This window comes from Drosophila ficusphila, unplaced genomic scaffold (assembly GCF_018152265.1).
Source record: "Drosophila ficusphila isolate 14025-0441.05 unplaced genomic scaffold, ASM1815226v1 contig_791, whole genome shotgun sequence".
In the NCBI taxonomy this organism is placed as follows: Eukaryota; Metazoa; Arthropoda; class Insecta; order Diptera; family Drosophilidae; genus Drosophila; species Drosophila ficusphila.
Genome location: NW_025064737.1, coordinates 22,842,496 through 22,857,078, shown reverse-complemented (window position 1 = coordinate 22,857,078; position 14,583 = coordinate 22,842,496). Strand labels below are relative to the sequence as shown.

Sequence of the window (14,583 nt, the reverse complement as noted above, 5' to 3'; positions counted from 1 at the left end):
CAACTGCCTAGGGCGTCTGAATAAAGGTCTGAATGCGAACGTACTCGTATTCGAATGCACATGTGCCTGTGTCTATGCGAGTTGTGCCCGCAAGCCATCTTCCCCGGGTGGCGTATCAATTTTTTATCAGTAACCATTTTAAAGAAAATTGCATTTGATTTTTTTGTCGTACTTTATGAGCTTGATGTAAGCACTTCCCCTAACCAGCAGAGCATGAGCACATCTCAAGTACAGGGGGCAAAGCCCTCAACTCACTTAATTCCACGCCGTTTTGTTCCTATAACTTATGAATAATTCGGCGATTTTGCATACCTATCAAGTGAAAGGTAGTCGCAAGAGTTGGAAGATTAAGTATGGAGAAGGTGTGTTCAGATTTAAAATCTGGTTGGATACGAATTTGATTGATGTTGTGTAGAAGCCTAATTTATTTATAAACTGAATATTGCAGAGCACAGGGTACATTCATTTCGAATACAACCAATCTTATTGTAGGGGGTGTTCCCTGCCTCCCTCAAAAGCGTGTGTTTAAATCATCTGAGAATTGTTTTCACAATATTTGCATTAGCGAAAGTCATACGACTTCCCATTTTGACCAGATATACTTAAATGCTCGCTTTCCGTTTTCATACAAGTTCTCGGAAAAGGTTTTAAGCACAGCCTTTTGAGATGGCAACAGGAACTCGCTAAAGGGTTCCTTGCACATGGGCTTAGTCTTGCAAAAGGGGGCAACAAGTGTTTCATTTAAAAATCGAACAGAAACATCTAAATATATAATAAGCCCTTGCTAATTAAAATGCTTATTCTTTTTCCGTGAAATACATATATTTTGGCATAAACAAAATCCATAAACGTTAAAAAGAGCATAACATACGGTACTGGTTTTTATTAGTCGACTAATGGCAGCTTAGAGCGGTTTACAAACATGGCATTGTTTTATAAGCTGTTTTCGTGGTTCCCCTCGAAATGGTACATTAAAGTCCTTAACTGGTCGCAAAATGGCAAGCATAACAGTTGAAGATTAGTTTTAAGCTCGGTAATGGCGTGTTGAAGCTTGCATTTGATGACCCCTAACTATTGACTTATCTTAATGGCACATGCTAACTCTGATCCCCTCCACAGAGCCCCTGCCCCAAGGCCACGCACAAAACAAAGTGAATGGAGACGCCACCATAATGCATCGGTTGATGGCCTTGTTGCCACAACTGCACATGTGCGTATGCGTAATATTTACAAAAGTTCGTGCGAAAGCCTTTTAAATGCAGGTCGTTAGCAGGGCCTCAATCAAATCCAGATGGGTTATATTGGTCAGGGCTCATTAACGAAGATCATCAGCTTCCGCGGGCGTGTTGCCAAATGGCTGAAACAACTTCCCGAAGAAGTCGTAGCCCACTTTTGAGGGCAAATCACAAGAAACGAGCGCACATAATGCTAATGTGCGTCTGCCGCATAAATATGCGAGCTGAGACAAAAGGCGGAAGCGGACACAATGGGCTCAACTTTAGGGCGAGGCACAGTAGAGTCGTTAAATGCCCACCTTTTATAAACATAAAACAATAGACGTACATACATACGTTCCGCCGACGGAAACGGTGTGCAAATCTGGTCTGTGTGTAGGTAGGGCATTCTGCTCGCCCCCCGAGACATGTCAAACACATAAAGAAGGCCAACGGGGATTCGGGGGCCCCAATAAGCGACTTGCACGGGCAAACCTGCGGATGCGGTGAGCCGACCACCAACCACCCATAATTGAATCTTTGGGTCGCGCTCTGGCGCACACACAAGGCCAAATCCGGGGATCCAACCAGGAAGGATAGTACAATCACACATGGAAAAAATGTTACAAATATGTTGGCCTACATTTGCACGTTGATTCTATCTTTGTCAAACGAATATAATATTTGTACTCCATGTTACATCTTAAATTATGATATAATAACATTAAACAATTTCATTTTTATCAGTCTGCAATGAAATCAATTATTTTATGCCTTTAGTAATTTAATTATCCTCCCTCTATTTTCTTCTCTGTACAACTACTGCCAGGCAAATTATTTTTAACTGGAAAAATAAGAAGCACTTTGGTTCGACGGTTTTGCGGCGACAGGTTAATTTTTCAAGTTTCTTGCAATCACAACGGCTTTGCTTTAGCTGGATTTATCTGGCCCTGATTAAAACGCATCCTGTTTTAGGTTGGCTTGTGGGAGGCTTTAGATAAAACCATTCGTATTGAACGTGAGTTTGCGGAATTGGACAACACAATGTATGGCTGATAAAACAAGGAAACCATTGGGTTGAATCCCCAGGAACATCATATCTTTAAAAAAGTTAAAGTTTGTATTTAAATTTTTAGTGCAAAAATGTAACAAAAAATGTCTTTTGATTTTTGGCATACAATACACAGGATTGTGGAATACTATAGACTACTGCGAAGACGTACGCACGAATGCATATTTAGCATCAATGCTGTATCCGGCTTATTACCTTTAGATAGTGGATCAGATGTTCGCCTATATTGGGTTTAATATAGAATATGCACTGCGATTGCCGCTGGATGCGGTCGTCGACATCCTGTTCATGCAGCTGCAGCAGATCATTTAGAGAGTCGTTGGCTATGCTCTGAAGTCGTGAGGCGTTCAGGAACTTCATGATGCGCTCATTTGTGTAGTTCAGTTGCTAGAAACGCGAGAAATAATTAATTTAATATTCCAATCTAATTCATGACTAATGACTTACCCCTTCAAGATCATCCCTCGTCTCAGTCTTCAAGCTCAAGTACAATTTCGAGACATCTTCGCGATCCGCCACAACATCCACCTTAGAAACAGGGGAAGCGAAGGCCAGGTCTTCGCTATCCGTCTGCATAATGGCCAATACTGACGAGGTTAGGAATAGCAATGCTGGACGCAACTGCGTGTTGACCAGCAGCGTGATCTCACAGAAGAACAGCATCTGATCGTGGCTCAACTCCTCGGGCAGATAACTCCAAATGCGATGTGAGCTTCCGTGCAGAGCGACGTTCCGCGTATAGCTGGGCTCCACCTGTTGCGGCATTGCATTAAAGCCCACCGTGTGGAGGACGCCTTGACCCGTCAGAGCCAACATTTCGGCAGCTCCACTGATGGGTTTCGTCAGAGCTCCAACAATACCTTTGGTTAGGCCAGCGATGACACCAACAGAGCTTCGCGCCTCCAGAGTGTGATGGGCCAATCCTCCAACAGCGCCAAGTAAACTAATGCCCAATCCAGTCAGACCTTGGGTCAGTCCATCGGCGAATCCTTGCGGTCGAGCTCTCCTTCGGGCCTCAGTTAATTCGATGTGCTCTGCGTCCAGCGTCAGCCTGTCCAGGTTACGGGCGACCGAACCAGCCAGTTTGGTCACGGAATTCACGGTTCCCGCGGTCACATTGCGCAGCAGAGAGGCAGAACCCTGAGTCACTCCCACTAGGAAGCCCCACGGTCCACTGAAGAGACCCTGAACGGGCATGGAGACAAAATCTCGAAGACCGGTGCTAAAGGAGCGAGCCAGCCCACTGGGACTTCCCAAAATCTCCAGGGAACCAACCACCCAGCCAGCTCCGAAAATGGCACCGCTGAGATAGTGAAGTCCCAGGGATTGTCCGAAGCGGAGCGGAACTGTAAGGATTTGCTGACGCTCATAGCGGGAGAAGGAAAGGGGAGAGTGATCTAATGCTATGTAGAGCCTCGAAGAAGTATGGACGGATAGCAAGAGACTCAGGGGCTCCACCGTAAAATTATCTAGACGTAGGGGTTCCGATATGTACAAGGACTGGGCCACAACCTGATCGGGCAGCAGAGTTGTTCCGGGAGCCAGACTAATTTGATCCTGTTTCACAGGCGGACTATACACACAGTGGGACGGTTCACACTCCACCAGTGCTTCCAGCAGCTGGTTCAGATATGCATCCTCAATGTAGACCCGAAAAGGGGGAATCTGGCATCGCACATTCTGCAGGTGCATTTCATCTTGGTAGAAAATGAACGTGAATAGAGAGACGGGAGTTCGTTCTGCCTGCTGTTCGTACACGCAGTCCAAATCATAAACTTGCGGCATAACACAATTGCGTTTGTACAGTTTTTCCGCACAAAGCAGCACCGGAAAGTCGTACTTTCCACTGGAGTACAGCTGGTTATCCACTTGAAGATTTGGCAGCTGCAAGTGCAGTTCCCGCTGATCGTCGTCGTCGTCGTAGATAAGCATTGAGTCGTCGGCGTATATATTACACACCTCCGTCTTTAAATAGTCATTTTCTCGACTGTCAGTCTGCAGGCTAAACACAAAACTCTTAATGAAGATTTTGATTTTTGTCAATTGTTTGGTCTCGCACTCTTCGCTAAAGTGGGAACAGGCCACCATATCAGGGAGGGGATCCTTAAAAACGGTCTCATCTTGTGACAATTTTTCATTTGATCCCATAAGTGCCTGCTCCTCTGAAGATATTAAAGCATTATCTGGCTTTTTCAATCGAGATCGTAGGTCCTTCACAGAGAATTCAAGCTGCTGAGCTATATAGTAGATGTTCAGACGAATAGCTCGATGCTTATCACACACTACCACTTTTACATCGCCGTGGTGGGGAACTTGCAGAAATTTTTGCCATGACTTGTCAGTTCGAATGGGTTTCGACCACGCGATCTTATTTTTAGCACAAGGCTTATCTAAAAAAATTTTAATTTGTTGAAAATATTTGTAAAAAATAGATTGTTAAAGCTCTCACCTTTATAAACCGCCAAGGATAGATTGCACATTGTGAATTCCACATCCGGAAAGTTGGCGTACATCTGCGGTGGGGTGTAATAGCATTTGCTGTGGGGCAGGACCAATTGGTTCCACTCGAAGTGCCTGCCAACGAACTCTGAATTAGTGCAGGTCACATTGCTATTTTCCGATGCACTTGTTTGAGCCACAATGAACTTGACATTCGTATTGTTGCTAATCACAATAGCAGGCGCTGTGTCCCGGAAAACGTTCAAGTAGTGAACATTTTCCTTCTCTATCAGAGTGATCATTAAAGGAATAGACTCGTGCCCTGCTTGTAAACTGAAGCAGCGTCTGGTGAAGGGTATGGCCAAAGGAATGGGTATGGAAATCTCCCTATTTCCACCTACGCTAAAGCAAACAAAATAAACGAACGCGGTATCACAGTTGTGCTTGGCCTTATGGGTGTTAAGATCGTAGAAAACATCCATTGCGGTACCAATACTAAAAAAATCATTAAATAAATACAATAATTCTTACAATCTTTAGAGAACGTACCAATTTGTTGTCGAATCTACAGTTAAAAGACTACGGGCCGCTTTGGAAATGGAATATGATTCCACTTCTTCCCTTGTCGAGGTCTCTTTGTGATCCATTGTCAGAGGTAAAGCATTTAGAACCACATCGGTAAAATTCGTCAGTACAAATTTTGACCGAAGTTTTAGCACACGATATCCATCGTCTTCCTTTTTATATTCCAGTATCAGACGCAGCACCTCATCCCTTTCTACTATAACTATATCCACAAAGGAATTACAGCGCAGTGTCATAGTTCTCCCGGTATTGGAAACGGATTTTTGTGAAAAATCTTCCAAGCAAATCGGTGTTGAAGCGATCCAGCCATTATCAGAGTGCAAATCAATTGTGAAAGCTCCACGGAGTTTGGGCGACATCTTCAAACTATTCGCTTTGAGCTCGAAACGTGCCTGCTCATGGATCATAAAAATAGTCACATTTAAGCCGGTTCCGTTGATGAACAACCCCCAGGGAATAACCTCCAGACCCAAAGTACAGGAGAATTCCCGCGTCGCTTTTGTGCGGTATTTAACATCAAAGCCAGTTTGAAAATCAAGGTGCCGGCTGACCCGTAATTCTTCTGGATCATATTGCGGCCATTTGCGCTTCGATGACTTTCCCAGCTTGTGCAGCGCATTTTCAATGGTCCAAATGTTGGAATCGTAATAAAAGAATTTGTGCCAATCCATTGTCCTCAGCATGAGCGTATATTTATCTTTCGAAGAACCACGCAAAACTCCCCTAAAACGTTTCACTGATGAGATAGGATCAATAAAAAATAGATTTATAAACTTACGAAAACGTGAATCCAACGGTATGCTCTGTGGCATGGGTGGTTGCAGTATTTAGAGCCCATCTGCCGCCCTTGGCGTCGATAGTAGAGCTCTCTCCGGTGGTATTTTCAGTCGCCTGAATCTCACAGCTAAGCATATTGCTTATCTCGAATATTGGCCAAATGCAGATCAGTATCTTCTGGGGCTGAAAGTCCTCTGCCGTCTTCTCCACCACTATATCCTCTCGTAAAATTCGAACCCAAATGCTGATAAACTGCTGAGCAGATTGCGTGGGCACTTTGACTAGCCAAGGCAAGTTATTATTGGCTTTCAGAGGAATATCGCCGGTGCGACCCCTTCCAAGTCCTGCGGTTAACTTTAGCCTACAGAAAAATGACAATTTTATAAAATGCTTAAACAATAAATTGAGCTGCTTACCGCATATTAATATCTACATTTCGCTTTACGTTTTGGTAGTAAGATGATCTTTCTTTGGACAACAAAAGATGTTCTGGCGGACTGTTTTCTTCGTAGTTTATGTTCTCCTCTCGAAACTCTGTGATTAGATTAAAAGGTACCATGCTAATCAACTCGATTTGTCCCTTGACCAGGATATAGATCTGAGTGGCGGAAAGTTTGCCTAACTTGAGGGTTATACAGTAATCTCCTACGCGCAAGTGATGCACTTTGAGATCATCCTCGAACTTCAGGGTTATATGAACCGAGTCACTCATTTCCACCAGACCAGTTTCGGGATTTGTGATGAAGAATGTTAGTTTTTGGTCATGAAAACAACTTCGAAAGTGGTAGAGCTGCATTTCTCCAGGAGCTACAGAGATTTTCTCTACTGTACCAGTTTGACCAAAGCTGATTGGTGCCTGTATCCGGTTAACTATAACGCATTTAGGCATTAAAGCGTGCCGTATCTCCTTCTGACGCAAAACTTCCTGCCAGTGGAGTTTAGAACTCAGCAATGTATGCACCACATAGGGGCCACAGTTGAGTCGGAGCTTATCCACCAGAAAATTTGCCTGCAACAGAGAGCGTGGACAGTCGGTTAGTCTCACATAGCTTGTGAATTTCGTTGGCTCCACAACATCCAGCATATTTAGAAATCCGTAATCTAAGCACTTTACTCGAGTGCGAAATTCAGTCTGCAGACTAAAATCTTTCCGAGAATATATGGTCGAGTGCATCTGTAGGTTTTCCACATGCACAGTTAGAAAGGTTTGGCTGATATTATTAATCGGCTTCAGGTTATATTTATTTAACTGTTGTGGGAGCTCTCCTGAGCTGTCTGGCTGGTTTAGAAAATTCAGTTCAATGTCCTGACAGCAAAGTAGCAACTGCAGTTTTGGAACTTTTTCAGCTCTGAAGACTGTATCAATCCGCATGCAACCCACTAGAACTTTGGGATGCAAAATGAAATCGTTATTTTCATCTGCCTTAAAGTCCGAGGGAACGTTCTCGATCTGAAATTGAATTATGAGTTTTATTTTCACTGGAACTTTCGTTGATTTACCGATAGATCTTCATCTTCACTCCCCTCAAAGCAAGTACCGTCCACAGAGATCAGCGACTGCAGAATAACCACTCTCCATATGGTGGCACAAATCGGACGATCTGGAGGCGTCAACTGCTTAGTGGAGGTCTCCGATAGCATAAAATCACAGTAATGTAAGAACGTCTCGTGGGTTTCACTAAAGTACTCCATGCGACACTTGATTTGAATCGGGCTGCTTATCTGTTTTTACAAAACCATAAGTTAGTTCAAGTTCAATCTCTTACTTAAGACCACTTACTGGCATTGGCACTGGATAGATGTGAATGCTTGTCATTTGGCGCGGTTGCGGATAACGCCAGCAGATGATGCCATAGTTTTTCTTGATGATCTGCACTTGGTAGGGCATTGGCAATACGGACTCGGAGTTCAGATAAACAAACTGAAAGGCTCCCGCTCTAAAATATGGAATGCATGGAACAATAAAATAGAGGAAATAACTGAATTAGAAAACGTACCTTAGGTCATCCTGGTAAAATTCCGCGGTTGACTTGGGGGGACGCTTTAAGCGCTCTACTGATTCGTTTGAGGGAGTGCACTTGATGAGGTTGCAGTGCGCTTCTGGAGTTCCTAACACAGGACGACGGTAAAGGAACTGCAGCCACTCGTGATCGGCGTGCAATCGGATTCGATTTATTCCATCCCGTGCTTTTTGCAGTTGCAGTATGCTGAGGACACCCGCATCGATGTGGAGATAATTCATCTTTAGAGTGGCACAAATCAGCAGCTCATCACACCATGGTTCACTGACTAAATCGACCGACATACGCATTAGCAAGGGATGGAGCAGCATTTTTCCGCCAGATTGCACATAGACCGATCCGAGAGTGGATCTCACAACGGCCTTCTGGGGACGAGCACTAAACTTGATGCGGGTACTAAGATCCAGGCACACAAAACTGCACTTGTAGGTTCTTTCCTCGTCGTAGAACTTGGCTGTAATGCGATCACAGGATATGTGCAACCGATCGGCATTGAAGCAGTTCATCTTCATCTGGTGGAGCTGAGATCCTTCGGGTATGGGACGTTGGCTGCGTACCGCAAAACATGGAGTCTCGTGAAGAACCGTGTAGATACGGATGACATCACTCGCCAGTTGCTTGATGGTGTCTTCACACATTCGCAGCAGGATGGGTTTCCGAAGCTCCACATCAACTTCTTTCTGATTAAGGCGATCATACTGGGTCTTTATTGTTAGCAGGGGAGGAGGAATCCCCGAGCTTCCAAGTTGTCCGGGCAATGTATCAAACACCGATTCATTAAATTGCTCCATGTCCTTATTGTCTTCAGCCTCGGGAGTAGCCACACGTACGTTAATATTAAATATCGAAGCTTGCGTTATGGCTGCCTTAAGGTTTTGGCTTGACATAAAACTGGGCTGGGATACAGTCAGCAAAAACAGCGGTTGCATCGCAGGTCTCTCCAGCTCCTCAAACTCCGGCACATCGTAAATCTTTAGCAAGAACACACCAGCCACAAAGGATACGCTTCGAGGATAAGTCAAGACACTTGGTTGCCGCCCAGTTCGATGCATATCCTCCGCAGCACTCGATCTTGGATGCCCTTTCACACGACTGCCCAAGAGAATTCCCGAGTCGCTTTGGCAAGACCCCAGAAAGGTGTCACTACTGCCTCTTGCGTCGACAAAGCTCGAGTTGGCTGTCGCGTAATTTTGCTTGCCGGCTAGCTGCTTCTTAGAAGGTTTTCTACTTAAATCCTTCTGACACTTTTTAGGATCAGAGGGAAAGTAAATGGAATTATCGACGCTGTTGAATTTTGATACGTCTCCCAACGTTTTGTGCGACCTTTCTTTTGGCAACTCAGCATTCTTTACACACACTTGGTTAATTATACAACTTAGTCGCTGTACTCGCACTATGATGCAGCTAATCAAGCTGATTTGATGAGTGTTTAAAGAAGCCACAAAATCGGTTACACAATTATACTCCACACTTTGTCCGCACACCAGGAACCGATCGTAGCTTATAGCCGGCGCATAAATCATAATGAAATCAAAGTCCTTAAATATTTCCATGTGGTCAAGTTCAATGGATTGGCTTTGATTGTTCCACTCAAATGCTGGGTTATCATGTTTGCTGGCTAAACTTTTTTCAATGCGGTATTTTTGTGTTTGCTTCCAATTACCGGTTGATAGAGATACCCTTCTAACACTGAGCTCATACTGACGATCCTCTACAAGGGCACCTGGTGTACTCAGCATATTCAGTTCTGCAGCTTTTTGGTATATATCCGAACGCACGAGCTGTCGGACTAGGGGATTTTCAAGACTAGGCGTCAGTTGAATACTCTCGATCTGCAAAATGTTTAAAATTGATTTATATACCTTCAATGAAATTTAAAAACTTACCCTGAGCAGTAAGACACTGCAGCTCTTTCTGCCTGTGGATAGTGGAAGATAGACATAGATTCCCTTGCTGTTTAAATGCACCATTGGCAGATCCTGAACCGTGGTAATCTGGCTTGACGGTGAAGCACAGTGCGAGTTTACTTGCTGTTCAGATTCAGAACTTCCTATAATTTCAAGCAGCTCACATAAGGGCACCATATACTCTGTTATTTGGTCCAAGTCAAGCACCATTTCAATGGGTTGTACCTCGATTAGCACCTCAGTAATAGTGTGCTGCTTATTATGAGGGTTTCTGGCACCGATCTTCGCGTACAGATCCTGAAGACTTACAGTTGTTATTACCACACTAATCAATGGCAAATTTGTACTGTCTCCCAACATTTTGATGTGAAAATCTTCAATCTTTTCCCACTCTTCGTGCTTCTCCTCGTAGTAATTAAGTCCAAAGTTTTCTACTTTGGTAGTTATCTTGGTAAAATCACTATGCTTATCAATATTTAGCAGTAAGTCTTCCAGAGTTATAACGATTTTACTGTGCTTGTAATCGTTCGAGTTTTCCATTTCAAAACTAATGCGTGGAATGGTCCATTGGCAAAATAACACAACCGAGCTCTTGGGAGCTATCGGAAATAAATAAAATGTTATAGATTAAAAAAAGTTTGGATTATTGTTCTTACCGCTTTTAATTTGTGGTGCTTCAAAGTTGGGATCTAGTTCCAAGAACTCTTTTATTACTGGATACGTTTGTGCACTACCGGTATATACTTCCAGTTTGGGCTTTAGTTTAGCTGCCTGCAATTGAGATGGAGGTTCATCTGGGCAAAGTGAGGAGAACATCTTGGAAATAATCAAGACGTGCTCGTGTAATAATTTAACCTGGAAATGAGTTAATTAATTTAAAATAAAAATCCATATAAGCAGGATTTCTTACCCGCTGGGCAAAACAATTAATAGCTGACATATCCACATGAACATTTACAGAGTACGTGTTTTGTTCGTTATTGGTTTTTTCGGATACTTTATAGGACAGGGCTAGGGTTATTGTCGTTCTAACAGGAGCAACGATAATTTCGGTGACATTGGATCGGCGATAGCACACATTGAAATCACTTAGGTCAAAGACCCAGTTGAATAGCTCCGCTTTGCTGTCCATAAAAATTACTGCCCTGATGTTTCCTCGCTGAATAGCGTCGCAGTTTCCAGACTTTATTTTCACGTCAGGCAGCCGGATTGAGGTATATTCCACATCCGTATCCGCAGGCGTTTTTCGCATCATTACTTCACACACATCAATCTTGGCCTGTGCGATCTCCACCAGCACCACCATATTGGTCAGCCGCTTCACCAGCTCCGTCATATCGAAATTCGATGGCGGAGGCTTACTTGGGACGGGTAAACTTAGAGGTTCAGCCTGTGTGTGCCTCTCATCACGTTCAGAGCTTAGATGCACTGTTTCCTCAGGAACGGAAATTTTACGACTATTGTTTCTGCTAATTCGACGCGGCTGAAGATCATTCAAAGTTATCGCAGAGGCAGAAATCGTCGAATAATTCGAAACTGACTGTGCGAGGGGTGGCTCTGATTGGTTAATAGACTTTGAGTCCATTTCAGTTTCTGTAAATAAAAGATGTATAATTCCGGTAATTTTATTATATATGATTAGGATACAAACCCTTTTCTTTTCCTTTTTGTTTTCCACTTTGTTCCGAAAAGTTTAGAAACTGCAGCAGATAAATATCCGTAGTGATGCGGAATGGTTCCAGCCAAAGGCATATCACTGTGCCAGGTATCTTCTCCTGTTTCGTATCGGCGTCCTCAAGAGGAAGCTGTAACTGCACCTCCAGCCACTTTGTGCTCGCATTCTTTGAAGTAGTTAGCACCACATTCCTTACATTCATCTTTGTGTGGACGGCATCAGTGTGGATACTTTGAAGAGAACCCACGGCGGCCAAGTGTGTATGATACTTGTGGTAACTGACGCCTAGCTTGGTACCCAAGCTTTGGAGCTTGATCACATCCGAATGAGCGTTGATTTGGGCCACACTGTGGGCCAGCTCACAGAGCTGTGCGCCATCGAAAGTCGAGACCAGCGGGATAAGGCGTTTGGCGAGTATCAGCTCCCGTTTTGAGAACTCCAAAGTAATGATCTCGGACTTTACTTCCGCTGTCTCCAGGGCAGCTTCATTTTGACGCCAGAGATGAGGCGCTAGCAGCCGGTTCCAGTTCACCTGCATTCGTGGAATGTTTACAAGTTTGGTTTGTCCATGACTCGGAGTAGTGTTGAGAATCATCAGCGTCAAGTTCTTAACATTAAGGTTACAGCAATTATAGCAGGCGTTGACTACCTCCCGAGGTTTATCCTGCAGATGCGTAATCAGCTGGACCAGACGAACCGGGCTTACTGGTCCACACATTGTGCCCTCGACTAGAGAGATCTTCAGCTGAAGGTATGGCAACAGAGATTGCTTAACTGTGGTCGTCAGCTGGTGTTGGTTATTTGCAGAGGCTTCCTCCGGCTGCTGGCGGGGATACAAATGAAGCACAATGTTCCGCAGCTCGATCTTGTAGTTGCAGACAGGCACGAGACCCATTAAATACTCCAGGTCCGGTATGGTCATATCAGCATTCTTGTTCTCCGGCTCGGGGACACTACGATCTTCGTCTTTCATCGATTCTGAATGATATCCCGGATAATCGTAAGGACGAATTAAATCGCTAATAACATTTTTAACCTGCGCAAAGGACTGCGAAAAGTGGAACGTAATTCCGGCGGACAAAAGGCGATACTGGATCCGAAGTCCCAGGTCTCTGAGCTGGCTCTCCGCCACTGGATGATTACTTGTCTTCGGCACACGGTACTCGATAATGTCGAAGGCAAGAACAGGGCTGCGGTAAAGCATGTACTCATCTGTGTTTCTGGCCACATAGTCATCGTAGTTGTAGCTGCACCAGGAACGATCGGCGTACATGTAGTTCTCGTCGAACAAACTCTTGTCGATGAAGGAGCGCTCATCCAGAAACTGCAGAAAAATATGTTAAATATTTATTACAAAGAAGTTCCAATTCAAACTCACCTCCTGAGTATTAACCAGATTGCGATCTACAGGATCTTCGCTCCGGTAAGCACCCAACGGTTCCATACACATGCTGGAAAGACCCGCCTTGACGTTGCCCCATTCACATTCCTTTAATTGAGTTCGCTCGTAGTACAGACCACCCAAGCTGATCCGCAGAATTGGTGTGTAGCGTATCCGCTTAATCCCTCCCATGCTTTGGTCGGTAAAGTACTCAGAGTTCTTGAGCTGGAAGTTCAGCTCCTCCGCATAGATGCCCATATCGAATGCGTGGCCATTAGGAGAGTCGCAAGAGGAGGAAGGCGCCTGTGCCTCAAAACTGGGCAACAGGCTCCAGGCCCACCAAAAAACGTTTTGGCCAGCGGGTTCGGCACTCTGCTCCTCGTTTCCCTCGGCTACTGCATCTTGGTCGTCCAGATTTCCAGAATCCTCCTCGGAGTCGGCGGGTTTTAGTTCAAGTAGCATTTTCACCAGCCTCATGACCATGGGAAATTGCAAGGACGACACATTGATGTCCAGCGACTTGGTGAAAACTGCAATACGCGTGGTGCTCGAAGTGCTTACCGTATTCGCGTTGTATTTGCGGAGTACCCGGCACTCTAGTGTGCAGCGGTAGAGCACCGGTTCCTGGCACACCTCAATCCTGCCAGCCGTGTTTCGCTTGTCCAGGCAGATGGTCAGATCCGACACCTGCAGCACCTTGCGCATGACCACAGACACCGGATGGATGTCGACCATGGTGGGCTTCCAGTCCTCGCCAGCGGAACTGAAGTTCAGGGTCTGCACATTCATGGAGACCACTATGTCGTCCTCCACATATTTTAAGATGATGTTGTGGCACTGCAGGCTTATATTGTTGATGATCTTGTTAACCACACTAGAAGAGCTGGCAGCTCCGGGACTCTTAGGTTGCTGATCGGACTGCTCGACGGACGCCCGCTTGGAACTCCTCCGCTGTTCCCGCTGAAAAGAAGCCCGGCGCTGCTTGCTTTCGCTGTCCGGCAACTTTGCCACGAACTCAATCGTGTTGATGACGATCTTAACTGGCTCTGACATAAGCTTCGTCCAAGGCACCTGGATGCTAAGTTCGTGGATGTGCCCGGAAACCAGCTCCACCGGCAGGTTGAGCTCCTCCTCGAGGACCTCCAAACGCAGGTCCAGGTTTTGAAAGGTGACTTCACCCTCCCAAAGCGACACCTGGGCATCCTCATCGCGGAAGTTCTTCACGTACTTGGCCACGTAGCTTAGCAAAATGGGAGTGATATAGGACTCCAGTTTGAACATGGTGTGGCCACTCCGCAGGCAAGAAGCCTTGATTCCAGCGCTCTCGACTGCTGACTCAAATGGAACTCTTCATTTACTGCGTTGCCGGTGATTTACTTGAATTTACATGCTGGGGATTTGGTTACTATTTTGGCCGAATATTTTTACAAAACAAACAGCCATGAAATTTTTGATTGTTTACGTTTTCAGCCCCGGCTCGCAAGTGTTGAAAGGCACGCAAAACATTCTTAA

General features: G+C 45.0%; 1 protein-coding gene across 2 annotated transcripts; it reads right to left on the bottom strand.

The window, feature by feature from the left end:
- Window positions 1-1,982: 1,982 nt before the first annotated feature.
- On the bottom strand, window positions 1,983-14,566 carry LOC108088437 (vacuolar protein sorting-associated protein 13B). Of its 2 annotated transcripts, XM_017186211.2 has the most exons (15): window positions 13,069-14,566; window positions 11,667-13,014; window positions 10,926-11,608; window positions 10,672-10,870; window positions 9,995-10,614; window positions 8,085-9,940; window positions 7,868-8,024; window positions 7,588-7,809; window positions 6,504-7,537; window positions 6,089-6,448; window positions 5,275-6,033; window positions 4,736-5,220; window positions 2,734-4,676; window positions 2,482-2,673; window positions 1,983-2,314 (listed from the first exon to the last, which is right to left on the bottom strand). In XM_017186211.2, exons 1-15 carry the CDS (start codon window positions 14,350-14,352, stop codon window positions 2,309-2,311), a joined length of 11,148 nt encoding a protein of 3,715 aa, XP_017041700.1. In that variant the 5' UTR covers window positions 14,353-14,566; the 3' UTR covers window positions 1,983-2,308. The 2 variants fall into 2 exon arrangements, with proteins under 2 accessions (XP_017041700.1, XP_017041699.1); XM_017186210.2 differs by lacking the exon at window positions 1,983-2,314 and having other exon boundaries at window positions 2,316-2,673; window positions 13,069-14,565.
- Between the last annotated feature and the right edge of the window lie 17 nt (window positions 14,567-14,583).

Bases quoted from the DNA above. Each gene is read 5' to 3' on its own strand.
- LOC108088437 (XM_017186210.2), bottom strand. From the start codon at position 14,352: ATGTTCAAACTGGAGTCCTATATCACTCCCATTTTGCTAAGCTACGTG. The intron at 8,025-8,084 runs GTACGTTTTCTA...TCCATATTTTAG, and splicing joins TTTTACCAGGATGACCTAAG to AGCGGGAGCCTTTCAGTTTG. The intron at 7,810-7,867 runs GTAAGTGGTCTT...TTGTAAAAACAG, and splicing joins TCTATCCAGTGCCAATGCCA to ATAAGCAGCCCGATTCAAAT.